The sequence below is a fragment of the Barbus barbus genome (genome assembly GCF_936440315.1).
Source record: "Barbus barbus genome assembly, chromosome: 4".
In the NCBI taxonomy this organism is placed as follows: domain Eukaryota; kingdom Metazoa; phylum Chordata; class Actinopteri; order Cypriniformes; family Cyprinidae; genus Barbus; species Barbus barbus.
This window is the reverse complement of record NC_136732.1, coordinates 18525892-18539708: the sequence shown is the minus strand read 5'-3', so window position 1 is coordinate 18539708 and position 13817 is coordinate 18525892. Positions and strand designations below refer to the sequence as shown.

Below are 13817 nucleotides of genomic sequence, written 5' to 3'. Positions count from 1 at the left end.
GTGGAGCTAAGATGCGAGGTAAGGACGCAAGGAAAGGAAACAAAGATGCACAAATAAGAATTGAGAAGCACCCGTGGTATTGAGGGTGGAGAGAGCGCTGGACGTTCACTCCCCCCCACCTACAATTCCTGCCGGCTGGGGACTCGAACCCACAACCTTTGGATTACAAGTCCGACTCTCTAACCATTAGGCCACGACTTCCCTGAAATTGTAAATATGAACATGTGACTAGACCTTTTTCTTGCTGATTGTGTAAAATTTACTCTAAGCTGACATGTGTAAGTCATTACAAATTCAGAATGAGACAAATCATATATAATAAAGAAAAGTATGTTTTTGCTGTAGACAGACTGTTATGGGTAGGTATGCTGCCATTTAATAATGAAGCAAAACAGCTAAATCAGAAATAATTTAATGAAATTGAAGGCAGAGAAATTTCACAGTGGGCAGCAACTCAAAGCACACACATGACCCTCAAAATTTACTTGACTTAACATCCATAAATATTTTAGCAGGAAGAATATACCTCGCCTTACCCTGGACAAGCTCACAATACTGTCTTGAAATAGATTTGTGTAAAGTAGCAACAAAAATGCATGATTTAGCCAGTTACAGCAAACAAGACTTGTTCAGAAACAGCAAAAAGAAATAACCTTAGAAGTAAATGTGCGTATAATGGTATGGCTTATTCTCAATTTACATTCAACAGACTGCAATTAAATGCTGAAATATCTATCTGGCAAATCGTTACAAAGGCCAATAATTACTGGGTAGCCAAAACAACTTGATATTAAGACACACTTGCGAAACAGTCAAGATCTGTAATTTTGGACTACAACTGCTATCATGCAGTAGTGGGAATAACAATTACAGACAATGTATTTTGGCAATAACCACCATTATCATTCATTTTACATAACTGCAACAGCCATTAGAATGAAGTGTCACTTCATCCACACAGATACTCATGCTGACGCTGCTTGCACACAACTTAGACAACAATTTATATCCATTTTAAATACATCTAGAAAGGCTGAAAAGCACAACACATGAGATACAATGGAAGTGTCTATAAATTGCCACCACATTTTGCAGTCATTACATTGTGTTCTTCAAACATGCAGAAAAGTTGTGTAGCAGTTCTCCACAATGTGACAACTTACATGCAGTACATTCGTTCACCTTATCACACAATTACGTTAAAACACGAAGGGCAGTTGGCTCCATTTTTGTTTAACAATGTCTTTAACCGTTGTTCGTTTTCGAATCATAAAAACTAATCTGTTTTCCCCTCAGATTTTGTCTACTGGAGAGGGCAGAAAAAATTATAAGTCTACAAATTTGCATGTTTTCCCTATATTATTCAGTTTATGAATTACTCCTTAAGCTCAGAAAGCAAGTATAAAAGCTTCTTACTGACCAATCCATGAATTAACATCAAATTATCTGCTAACTGAAAAACATAATGCTAATGCATTTTATAAAGGCTGCATATCGAGGAGAATGTGTATTATAAAATACTGTTCTGTTACCACGCAAGTTAGTTCCATTAAATTATGCTTGTGATTTTCATGCAGCAACAGTTGCTTTGCTTGTGAAGACAAACAAGCATTAATTATTAAATGGGATACCAGGACCAGATTAATTAAATGGCGGTTAGAGACTCTTCTGCTGCTGTTCCCGTGTAGCTGTCAATGAAAACAAGCATGTGACTACACATTTAAATAAGCCATTTCAAAAGGATTCTTTCAAAACAACTACTTTTGCTGATTCTTCATTTTATTTCATAGCTTTTTGTAAGGTCTTCAGACCGCAAGAGGAACCATTTTCTCCATTTACAGAAGACGGTTTGGCAACCTCTACACTAAACAAATAATCAAGACCACATTTTGTAACACCAAACGTTCAACCCACTGCTTCCTAGAATGCAATGAACAAAAAAAAGGTGATTACATTCAGTACATTTGGTCTCCTGATTTTATCGGGGTTAATGTGGAACAGAGAGTGGACACATTCAGATTTTGTACAAATAGCTGGTGGTGTAATTAAAACAAAAAGACTGGTTGCCCCCCTTCGAGGACCGCTGAATGTAATGCTGCTTGATGAGTTCACTCAGGTACTGGATGATTTTACTCTCTTCCACAGTGTAGCCGAGCTGCAACAAGAAATTAGTCCTGCGCGACGTAACTGAGCCCTGGTCGTTGATGTCCATGGGAAGGTGAATGTGATGGCAGAATGTATAAAGGAAGGCCTTGGCTGTAAGCTGAGTCAACATACCCTGAACATGGAGGAAGTAGGTACTGCCACGTTTGATCTGAGTCCTGTGGTCTGCCAAATGGCTTACTAGTGTTCCTTTGTATGGCGGACACCGGAGGGTCTTGTTGTCACAGTCCAAAATGCTTATGTAACGGCTGTATCGATTCAAAGAGTGGAGAATGCTGGATCCAGCCGGGGAGACAGCTCTGGAAGGAAAAAAAATAAAAAAAGAGGAAATACCAAAAATAATGAAACACTGCACTTTTGGTCACAGGTTTAAAGCATTGCAAGCAAAAAAACCTGGCTGCTTTTGAAACTATGATACAGTTATTGATTGACTAAAGGTCAGCAACATACCTCTGCAATCCAATAAGTTTCCATCTCTGTAGGTCGGTAAGCTGAAATGGCGATGAAAGCCACGGTTGGACAGTTTCCCCGTACTTGCCGAGATTGGGAACAAAAATTAACAAAGCATTGACTAGCTTCCTCACCGTGCCCTCGTCCACCCCTAAAATAACGAGCGTTCGGCCACTCAGAAGGCAGAAAATGGCTTGCTGAGCAAACGGATATTGCCTGATGAATCGAAGAGCGCTGTGACCAGCTTTCTTCTTCTGCTTTAGCGTCAACGCACTGCCGTAGGCGAACGGAGACGTCGCTCGGTCAGAACTGGTGGAGGCGCTCATGAAGCTCGTACTATCGGAGACATCTTCGATATTAATTTTTGCCATCTCCTCAGTGTTTAGATCAGAAAAAGTCAGTCCCATGTTTGGGCTTTCTGCGAGGGTTGACTCTTCCAAAATGTAGTCCACCTGTAAGGCAGGGTCTCCCTGAAGAAGAGACAGAGGTTCTTGGTTCACCACTGTGTCACCACAGCACTCCTGAGCAAGCTCAGGTAAAGGTTCCTCAAAAATGAAACTGTCCTGTCCAATACAACAGGCTGCATCCATCGGGACTAGATTCCCATCAGACATCCTATGTGGGACAGCAACAGAGCTGGATGCAATTTCAGATGGTGATGCAATGGATCCCTTGCTCTTTCGTTCAAGACCATCAAAGTAATTTGCCTGTAGACTGGAAGGACTAACACCTCCAAAAGCCTCAACGCTCTTGTCGCTACTAAAACTCCCTTTGGTCTCCGTGTCGGCGGCCTCTGAGGTTTCCTGCGTAATGTCAGATGTACTGGACTCGGGAGGCCCTTCCATAGACTCCACTCCTGGCTTAATGTGATCTACATCTATGCAGGTGGTGTACGAGTAGAGACTCAGCGGCTCGCCAGATAAGTTCAGAATGGGGACAGTTGGATTGTTGGAAGAAGTACCGAAGTTCTTAGAGGTTTCTCCATACTCCCAGTCGTGTTCAGCTTCAAAGAGGAAACTAGTAACTCGCTGTTTGCTCAGAAGAGCCCTGTCGATCTGGCTAGTGTAAATAAGGCATACATCTCCTCGGAATGACTTCTCAATTATGTTTAGTTGCTCTAGAGTTTGGTGGAAAAAGCTGGCATCGCAGAGCTCTTGCATCGTTTTCAAGCGTTTATCAAAGCATTTTGCAGATTTGGCCTTTATGAGCTGAGGCGTGTAAGAGGACTTTCTACTCTCACTTTCGGTTTCCATGGTCTTAACTGCAGCATCAGAATGATTACTATTTAGTGTATCGTCTATTACACTTGTGTCAGCCGGTTTCTCCGTCTCGTGTTGTACAAAATCTACATCTTTCCTTTTCCTGGAAGGATAAGATGTTACTTGCCTCAGCAGATCTTTGTGTTCATAGATGGACTTCTCCACATTGGCTAATTCATTCGCCTTCTCGATAGCTTGTGTGGAATAACAGCCATTGTTCATTTTCTGAAGCTCAGTTTCTTTGTGCAGCACCGATCTGGTGTACTCCAGGTCTTTCAGTTTCTTTTCCAGTTCATTTGCAAAAGCTTTCCTGTTGCCTGATTTAAAAAACTCGGAAGCCTTGGAAAACTCTGATGACATTTCTCGAAACTGATGCATGATCTTCCTTTCGTCTGCGGTAATGTAGGCCATGCAAAAGGGGCGCACAAATCCACGAGCCTCCAAGTCGTACAGCGTCAGATGATGGACGTAAGCGAATGCCCCTTCCTTGGAATCACCCAGGACAACTTTTGAGTCCTCCACAAAATTAAGCTTTGGGTAGTTACTGCCAGGAGGATGTCCAACAAAGGACGCCTGGTAGTCCACAGACATGATGCGAAGGGAGAAGTAGTTAAGGTCAAATGTCCCACACACTTTGGGATCATTGGGAATGGTGAGTAAAGGCTGTGGACCGACCTGTTCTGAAAATTCAGAGACGAGTATGAAATCCTTTGAGAATTTCGCATAGGATGTCTTCGTCCAGGGATTTGCATTGGCAGCATGAGCAAACAAAGGCACAGAAAACTCCTCTGGAAGTGAGCATGGATCTGTGAAAGAGTCCCCAAAGTCATCTTCTTTGGTAAAAGCCACCACATCTGGTGAGCCAATCATGTTCTCGGAGTATATAGAGAGACATCAGCAGAAATAGCCTTCCATGCTCAGTATCTAAATCGATGAAACTAACATATTTCACATTTCAACAACACAAATCATAAATATGGCTGTGCACTGAGGACTCGGTGTCTTTGCAGCACGGCTGGTTTAGTCCACTGAGCCAGATCACGATCTGATATAGATGAGCTTGAAGACGATGCTCTCCCGCCTGACAGACCTTTGACGTCCCCTGCCATAAATCTCATACATCTACCAATCGTCGCCGCTTACATAAACCTATTTATAATCCGGCATCTATATAAGAAATCTACACGAAGACACAATGTACTCCAGCTGCCCACTAAACAGACATCCTCTTACAGCAGCCATATTTAAACGATTCTAACCTTTCCATGTGACTATCCTGATGAGGAAGTAACTGTGTTTCAAAACCTAGAGAGCCGACTAGCTAGACAGCAGTTTGGGCACACTCAGTGAGCGGACTCGGAGAGCTCTTATGCTGTCCAAATATGCTACCTAGGTAGGTATCTTGCTAAGTTTTGAGACACAGGTAATGCATTTGTTATGATGCGTTGTCTGGTTGTTCAAAGGGAGAAATTATATTATTCGTAATGTATGACAAGACCCGTTATTATACATAACGTTATATGCGAATTCACTGTTAATTACATCTCGTTGGGAGAATGCACAACACAACAGCAGTCTATTCATTTTCTAGCACATTGCTTTACGGTATTTTTACGACAATTCTCGTCAGGCGCCGGAATTGGAAGTTGTTACAGAGAATTGATTCGTCTGCTGTGTTCACACTTTATTTAAAACTTTTACAGAGATTTTTATGTTGATATGTTTTACCTCAGTTAACTTAGTCAGGGTTTTATGCTATTCACCAAGCGCGGTTATTTTGGTGTAATGTGTGATCATGCGCTGCTAGATCACAGTTATGAACGTTTTGTTTAGATCACTAAGAGTGACATTTGACAGCCGTTTTTATAGACAAATATCTGTAAGCATGATAAGGCGCACACAGATTAAGAAAGTGCTTTGTGTAGCTGAGAAAAACGATGCAGCTAAGGGCATAGCAGAGATCATGTCTAATGGGAGATCGAGAAGAGTGAGTTTGTGACTTTGATCCATAATGTCAGACCTTATAGTTATTAAATCACTTATAAAATGTTGTTTTCATTTGTATGTAATCACTGGTAATGAATCTTTTTTTTCTTGACAGAGAGAAGGCTACTCTGTTTACAACAAACTATATGAGTACGAATACCACCTGTTTGGTCAAGTAAGTGATTTTTTAAAAGTAATTACTACATATAAGTACTATATATAGTCTTAATTTGATCATAGTGTTTATTTGTTTACAGAATGTCAGTGTAAGCATGACATCTGTGTCAGGACATCTCTTGAGTCTTGAATTCAAAGCTCCCTTTCAGAAATGGTAAAAAGTTATATTTCTCTTTGATAACACAGCTTAAATATTCAGTTAAACTTTGTCATGTGGTCTCTTTCACAGGCATAGTTGTAATCCAGTCATGTTGTTTGATGCTGAAGTGGAAAAGTACTGCCCTGAGAACTTTATACCCATCAAAGTATTCATTTTCATTCATTCACTTAGATTTGTATTTAGAATATTTGCTTGTATTGTATATTTTAATATATGTTTTTACATTATCCAGAGGACTTTGGAGAGAGAGGTGAGACAGTGCCAAGCTCTGGTCATTTGGACTGATTGTGACCGAGAAGGAGAAAATATCGGCTTTGAGATCATTGATGTTTGCAAAGCAGGTAAGTTTAGTGCATCATGGTGCTAGTTATTCACTCTACTGGTGCTGTATATTTCTAACACCCTTTTAACATGGGATCTCTTTTAATTAAGTGAAGCCAAATGTTCAGGTCTTCCGTGCACGGTTCTCTGAGATCACCCCAAACTCCATAAGGAGAGCCTGTGAGACCCTAACTGAGCCAGATATCAACGTCAGTGATGCGGTGGATGTGAGACAGGAGCTGGACCTCCGCATCGGTAGGCAGTTCAAAATAAAAGAGAACATAAACACAAACTTCTGCATTTTAGACAACGTTTAGCGTATGTACATTGTGTCCCTTCAGGGGCATCATTCACCAGGTTCCAGACTTTGCGCTTGCAGAAGATATTCCCAGAATCTCTCTCTGATCAGCTCATCAGTTATGGCAGTTGTCAGTTCCCGACCCTTGGCTTTGTAGTAGAGCGGTTTAAAGCCATTCAAGCCTTTGTCCCTGAAACTTTCTTTAAGATCAAAGGTACTCTGTTTATTTAAATTTACACACTTTCACATTTATTATTTTTGAATTTATGCTTTGCAGTGTCGTCACATGTGCTTTGTTTTCTGTATGTGAAATTTCTGTTTGATAGTTGTCCATGAGCCCAATGAAGAGGAATCCGTTGAATTCAGCTGGAAAAGACATCGTCTTTTCAATCACACGGCATGCCTTGTGCTGTATCAGATGTGCATGGAGGTGTGTGCTTCTGCTTACCTTGTTAAAAACTTTTTAAAAAACATATATAAGCTTTGTCGTTCATTGTTATGTCATAAGTTTTCTGTGTTTGGTTTTGGTTTCTTAGGATCCGATGGCGAAAGTGATATCTGTAACAAGTAAACCAAAAAGCAAATGGCGACCTTTACCCCTCGACACTGTGGTAATTTAGAGCTTGACAGATTTTATACATTAAAAAAATTGGGAAATATGGACAAAAGTATGTGGACACTCAGACATCACATACTTACACTACCATTCAAAAATGTGAGTTTTGTAAGATCTTTTAAATGTTTTTGAAAGAAATCTCTTATGTTTGCCCAGGCTGCATTTATTTAGCCAAAAATACAGTACAAACAGTATTATTGTGAAATATTACTATTTAATAAATAACTGTTTTCTATTTTAATTTATTTTAAAATGTAATTTATGCCTAATTTATTCTCACTGACCCCAAACTTTTGAACGGTAGTGTACGTTTGGTCATATAGTGTGTGTTATACAACTACATGCAAAATGGTAAATATGGACAAATTAGACAGTTTTGTGAACAGAATGGTCATTAGCTACTAAAGTTAGTATAGCTTGTAAATATATGAGTGACTTACACCCATTAAGACCCAACAGTACTAGTGCTGCTGAATGAGTTTAGTATGATCAACAACTGAATCAATGAGAAATCATGTAACATATTTGTTAATACGTTTCAGTTTCTTTCTCCAGGAACTTGAAAAACTGGCTTCAAGAAAACTGAGGATAAGTGCCAAAGAAACCATGAAAATCGCAGAAAAGCTGTACACTCAAGGGTATGTTAAAGGTTATTTCATCCACATGTCTGTGGTCTACAGCGTGCCTGTTGTGTCCCTTCACAAATCAACCTGACTGTTTTCTTCCAGGTTCATCAGTTATCCTCGTACTGAGACCAACATGTTTCCACAGAACCTGAACCTAACCATGCTGGTTGAGCAACAGACACAAGACAACGAATGGGGAAATTTTGCTCAGCGCATTTTGGAAAGCGGTGGGCCCACACCTCGAAATGGAAACAAATCTGATCAGGCCCATCCCCCCATTCACCCCACCAAATACACCAACAGTTTACAGGTGAGCAACCTCCCTGTTTTTGACCACCGTAACTGGTACCAACTTACACAACGACAGTGTTTAATTATTTTTCCTTTTTTAAAGGGAAATGAAAAGCGGCTGTATGAGTTCATTGTACGTCACTTCCTGGCCTGTTGCTCCAAAGATGCTCAGGGACAAGAGGTGATGGTTGAAATTGAAATAGCTCAAGAGAGATTCTCAGCGAGTGGATTGACGATCATTGCTCGCAATTATCTGGAAGTGTACCCTTATGACAAGTGGTACAATAAGGTGAATACTGCTCAAAACATAACACATTTTATAACTAAGCATATTGTTGCTTAGCTTTAATCCATCTGATCATATTATATTGCACTTATATTGTAAAGCAAGCAGCTTTACTGTATTTAACATGGAAACAAAAATCAGTTTCTACTATGAAGTAGCTCTGGTGAGGACTGATGCACTTTGGCAGGCTGTTTTAAACTATTGAAACAAACTCTTTTTTGCCTCGTTTTGTTTCAAATTATGTCACATCAGTTTGTTCTTTGATTTCACTTTAAAGGGTTAGTTCTCCCAAAAATGAAAATTCTGTCATTAATTACTCACCCTCATGTCGTTCCAAAACTGTAAGACCTTTGTTCATCTTCTGAACACAAATTAAGATATTTTTGATATAATCTGAGATCTCTCTGACCCTCCATAGACAGCAGTGCAACTAAAATGTTCCCAAGTCCAGAAACGTAGCAAGGGCATTGATAAGAATAGTCCATGTGACATCAGTGGTTCAACCGTAATTTTAGATGCCACGAGAATACTTTTTGTGCGCAAAGAAAACAAGAATAACATAATTTATTCTTCCGATTCTCTCTGAGTTACCGTCTTACGCCATTCTTGAGAGACACCCAGAACATAATCAAAGTAATCAGCGTTGTTTACGTTCAGCATGTGCGCGCTGTCTATTGAACGTAAACAACGCAGATTTGATTAAAAAAAATCTTAATTTGTGTTCCGAAGATGAACGAAGGTCTTATGGATTTGGAACGACATGAAAGTGAGTAATTAATGACAGAATTTTCATTTTCGGGTGAACTAAGCCTTTAATTTCAAATTTGCACCTAACATACCTGTACATGCTAACTAAATTGTCTCTTTTGTATATTGTGTTTGTGCTGTTTTGCACATTGTCTGTTTTTTATATTTGCATTTTATTCTTTTTATTATCGGTGTCTTGTCTTGTCACTGTCATTCTGTCGCACTGTGGAGCTTCTGTCACTAAAACAAATTTCTTGTATATGTAAACATACCTGGCAATAAAGCTCATTCTGATTCTGAAAAGTTATTTTTTTCCACAGGTTATTCCATTATACACGGCTGACACCACATTCCAGCCCACAGCGATTGAGATGGTGGAAGGACAGACCAGTCCACCACAGCTTCTGACAGAGGCTGATTTGATATCGCTTATGGAGAAACATGGCATTGGTACTGAAATCTATCAGTCCAGTTTTGTACCTTGAGTATTTTACAACATGAGTTATGTGACACTCAATTTGAGTTATTGCTGCAGGTACCGATGCAACACATGCTGATCACATTGAGACCATAAAGAGTCGCATGTATGTGGGGCTGACGGCTGACCAGAGGTTCCTTCCTGGAGAACTTGGCATGGGTCTCGTTGAAGGTAACAAGATCAGCATATCGCTAGTATGGAAGTCTTTAAAGAATGGTTTAATATCTGTCATTTGTGTGAAATTGAGTGTAACATTGTTTCAGGGTATAACTCAATGGGGTATGAGATGTCTAAACCAGATCTGAGAGCGGAGCTGGAGGCTGATCTTAAACTTGTGTCAGAGGGCCGAAAGCACAAGGCTTCTGTCCTCAGTTATCATGTGGCCAAATACAAGGCTGTTTTTATCGAGTCTGTGAGGAAGGCAAGGAAGTGAGTCTGAATGTAGCACTGCAAAGGTCAACAAGATCTACTTTTGTTTGTTCCAACTGTATTCCGTGTAGCTGCCAATTACATTTTACATACAAATTTGAAACTTTTCATATTTTCTGCAGATTGGATGAGGCTTTGTCAAATTATCTGGGCCCTGCTCAGGAGATTACTGAAAGGGAGCAAGGAGAAATGGAGATACCATTACCAGTGCGAAAGTGTCCACAGTGTAACCGTGACATGGTGCTGAAGATGAAGAAAGACAGCACAAGGTGAGACAACACCATGTGTTAATATAACTGAAATAGAAATGATTGTCGTTTATTCATTTGTTTTTTGTGCCTCCTCTTCTGATCACCCTTTTTATGTCACTCTGTGCAGGATGTTTCTCTCATGTATGGGATATCCAGCCTGTAAAGCAGCCGTGTGGTTTCCAGACACAGTTCTGGAGGTCAGCAGAGACGAGAGCATCTGTCCAACTTGCCGTCCACATCCAGTGCATATGTAAGGGTTGTTGCTTTGTAGTCATTTTAATAGTGTGAACCATTTACAGTTTACTGTTCAAAAGTTTGGATTCAGTAAAGGTTTTTTTTTAATACTTTTATTCAGTATTAAATTGATCAAAAGTGAAGTAAAGACATTCACAAAGTTACAAAAAAAGTCTGTTTTAAATACTGTTCTTTTTTTAACTCTATTTAGCAGAAAATCCTGATGTATCACTGTTTCCACAAAAATCGTATGTAACAAAAACAGTTTTCAAGCATCAAATCAGTATATTAGAATGATTTCTGAAAGTCTTTCTGATTTTCAGAATTCTGCCATGCCATCACAGGAATAAATTACATTTTTGAAATATATTCAAATAGAAACCAGTTCTTAAATAGTAATAATATTTTATGATATTACTGTTTTTACTGTATTTTCAATGAGAAAACAGCCTTGATGTGCATAAGAGACTTCTTTCAAAACCAAAAATCATAATAAACCCAAACTTTTGAACAGTATTGTTCAAAAATAGTATTTTCTGTACAATGAACGAACATGAATTATCAACATGGACAATAAGATTAGTGTATTAACAAAGTAAATATGGTCATTTTAAATACTGCTTTTGGTTTTATTCATAAAATTCTTGACAGGCTGAAGCTTAAATTCAAGAGGGGAAGTTTGCCACCTATGATGCCCCTTGAATTTGTTGGATGCATCGGAGGATGTGATGAGACTCTCAGAGAGGTCTTAAACTTGAAATATATCCGAGGAGGAGAAGCAGATTCTGGCTCTCGGGCACATAACAGCTCTGGATCAAATCAGCATCATGTACCTAGAAGCAACTCAGCACCTCCATCCAGGGTTACACCTCCAGCACCCAGAGCCAATGGCAGCCGTCCCCCAGCCAGTCTGCTGCCTCCACGGGCAGCACAACCACCAGCTTCAGCCCAGGGTGGTGCCATTGTGTGTAACTGTGGTCAGGATGCCATTCTTCTCACTGTTCGCAAAGAGGGTCCTAATCAAGGCCGTCAGTTTTACAAGTGTAACACAGGAGACTGTAAGTTCTTCCTGTGGGCTGATCAGCCGGATGAGCAGGCAGCGCCCGGAGGGAGTAGAGGACACATGAGTCAGAATTCGCAACCTCCCAGGCCTTCAATTGGCTTTGGGAACGTACCTCAGCAGAGGCAAAATAACAGAGGATCTGGAGGTGATGATGGTGAGACTATGTGTAACTGTAATGAGCCTGCAGTGACCAGGACCGTCATGAAAGATGGGCCAAACAAGGGACGAATGTTCCACACGTGCGGGAAACCACGTGATCAGCAGTGTGCGTTCTTCCAGTGGGCGAACGAAAATGTGGCTCCAGGTATAATGCCTGTCTATAATGTTTTGCACTGAACATTTTATATACATGGGCAAAATATGATCAGAATATGTTGAAGAGGATCATTCATACATAGACTGCTGTTCAAATATTTTGAGTCAGTAGGATTATTTTAACAGGAATTAATGCATTTATTCAGCAAGGAATACATGTAACAGACATTTATAATGTCACAAAAGATTTCTATTTCAAATATATGGTGTTTTGAAGCTTTCTATTAATCAGAAAATTAATCTTGAGCATCAAATTAGCATACAAGAATGATTTCTGAAGGATCCTGTGACACTGAAGACGAGTAATGATGCTGAAAATTCAGTTTGCCATCACAGGAATAAAATACATTTTAAAATGGGACATTTTTTAGCTGTTTTCTATTTATGTCAGTTTGTGTTGCAAAATCTAGACCAAATATTAAACATCAAGTATGTTCCAAATGGCTGTGATTGTGCTACATTTTGCGGAGAAAGAAATCCACAGTTAGGCATTGTTTTATATGGTTTCAAAGAAATGTAAATATTTCAGTTGCCAATAATTTGTTCAATATTGTGTTTTTTGCTAATAATTTCCATTTCCTGTCACTTTTCAGCCACAGTTTTCTCTGGAGGAAATGGTGCCAGACCTCCTGGGAACAAAAAGGCCAGCACTACCTCAAACAAACCTCCCACTGCCAAAAAGCCAAGAACCTGTGGATTATGTCATGAGCCGGGTCACACACGGGTCACCTGTCCACAGGGCAAATGAAAAAAAAAATGGTTCCTACAATTTTTTTGTAAAATGAAAAATGTAATTTTAAATGAAATTAATCTTATATGTTTAATTATTTTTAAGTGTATAATAAGTTGTATTGTGTAAAATAAAGTTATTTTAAATTAAACATGGCTTATTTTGTGTCGTCATTAATCCTCACGAAGAGTAAATTGTTTTTATATTGCATGGCCTACAATAGTGTTACACAGTCTGACATTTACTGTACTACATGTAAAATGTTGAACTAAAAGGTTTATCAGAAAAAGTTAATAATGCATTCTAAATACCATAATTGGTCACTTTTTACATTATTGTGTCATTACAGTACTTTACAGTGAGTAATACTAATGACCAATGAACAAAGTTTTTTCTATTGTTAGTCGTATGATAGTTATGTTAACATGCAGTATGTGAAGTTATTATACATTAGGCACATATATATAGGAATTTCTTTAATCTTTTTTTTAAGTTGCTTTGTATAAGTGTTTGCTAAATGCATATATGTAAATCTTATATGGACTCTGTAACATAAAATGCTAAAAAACAACAACAAAAAAATCCCCAAAATGAACAAATAAACAACTGGTAATGTTATGATGGGCCCTGGGATGAGGGGGGCCCGTTATGCCAGGAGAGGCAGGCAGCCAGCCCACCATATTTTTGTCCCAGGCCCAGTCAGTGCGTCTATGGCACTGCAAATGATTCATTAATGAGTCACTTCTGAGTCAGCTGCAGCAGGGTGTAGCTTAATTAGCACGGGCGGGTTTAACTAACAGTTATTATTTTATCGAAACAGAAATAACTTTTTTTGTGAGTGGCTGATAACCCAGTAAGTGGGCTGTACTATGTGAGCGGGGGAGTATGTTTGCTCCTCCTACCAGAAGCCGCTGCTAAACAGAAATAGTCTGCGACC

The 13817-nt window shown here is 39.4% G+C and overlaps 2 protein-coding genes across 3 annotated transcripts; one reads left to right on the top strand and one right to left on the bottom strand.

Annotated features, from left to right (window-relative positions):
* Positions 1 to 397: 397 nt before the first annotated feature.
* LOC306868814 (guanine nucleotide exchange protein smcr8a-like) lies at positions 398 to 5139 on the bottom strand. The gene is made up of 2 exons (XM_079415197.1): positions 2614 to 5139; positions 398 to 2462 (listed from the first exon to the last, which is right to left on the bottom strand). Exons 1-2 carry the CDS (start codon positions 4740 to 4742, stop codon positions 2015 to 2017), a joined length of 2577 nt encoding a protein of 858 aa, XP_079271323.1. The 5' UTR covers positions 4743 to 5139; the 3' UTR covers positions 398 to 2014.
* LOC306868812 (DNA topoisomerase 3-alpha-like) lies at positions 4920 to 13036 on the top strand. 2 transcript variants are annotated; one of them, XM_079415195.1, is made up of 19 exons: positions 4920 to 5265; positions 5974 to 6033; positions 6116 to 6189; positions 6265 to 6340; positions 6428 to 6536; positions 6628 to 6771; positions 6858 to 7028; positions 7141 to 7244; positions 7351 to 7425; positions 7986 to 8068; positions 8159 to 8366; positions 8451 to 8636; positions 9701 to 9830; positions 9916 to 10029; positions 10122 to 10287; positions 10410 to 10556; positions 10666 to 10788; positions 11424 to 12139; positions 12744 to 13036. In XM_079415195.1, the coding sequence occupies exons 3-19, from the start codon at positions 6131 to 6133 to the stop codon at positions 12896 to 12898; spliced, it is 2766 nt and encodes a 921-aa protein (XP_079271321.1). In that variant the 5' UTR covers positions 4920 to 5265; positions 5974 to 6033; positions 6116 to 6130; the 3' UTR covers positions 12899 to 13036. The 2 variants fall into 2 exon arrangements, with proteins under 2 accessions (XP_079271321.1, XP_079271320.1); XM_079415194.1 differs by lacking the exon at positions 4920 to 5265 and adding an exon at positions 5290 to 5859.
* Positions 13037 to 13817: the final 781 nt, after the last annotated feature.

Coding starts and splice junctions, on each gene's coding strand:
- LOC306868814 (XM_079415197.1), bottom strand. CDS start 4,742: ATGATTGGCTCACCAGATGTGGTGGCTTTTACCAAAGAAGATGACTTT. Junction 2,463..2,613: donor AAACTTATTGGATTGCAGAG/GTATGTTGCTGA, acceptor TTTTCCTTCCAG/AGCTGTCTCCCCGGCTGGAT.
- LOC306868812 (XM_079415194.1), top strand. CDS start 5,689: ATGAACGTTTTGTTTAGATCACTAAGAGTGACATTTGACAGCCGTTTT. Junction 8,367..8,450: donor AATACACCAACAGTTTACAG/GTGAGCAACCTC, acceptor CCTTTTTTAAAG/GGAAATGAAAAGCGGCTGTA. Junction 10,557..10,665: donor ATGAAGAAAGACAGCACAAG/GTGAGACAACAC, acceptor CACTCTGTGCAG/GATGTTTCTCTCATGTATGG.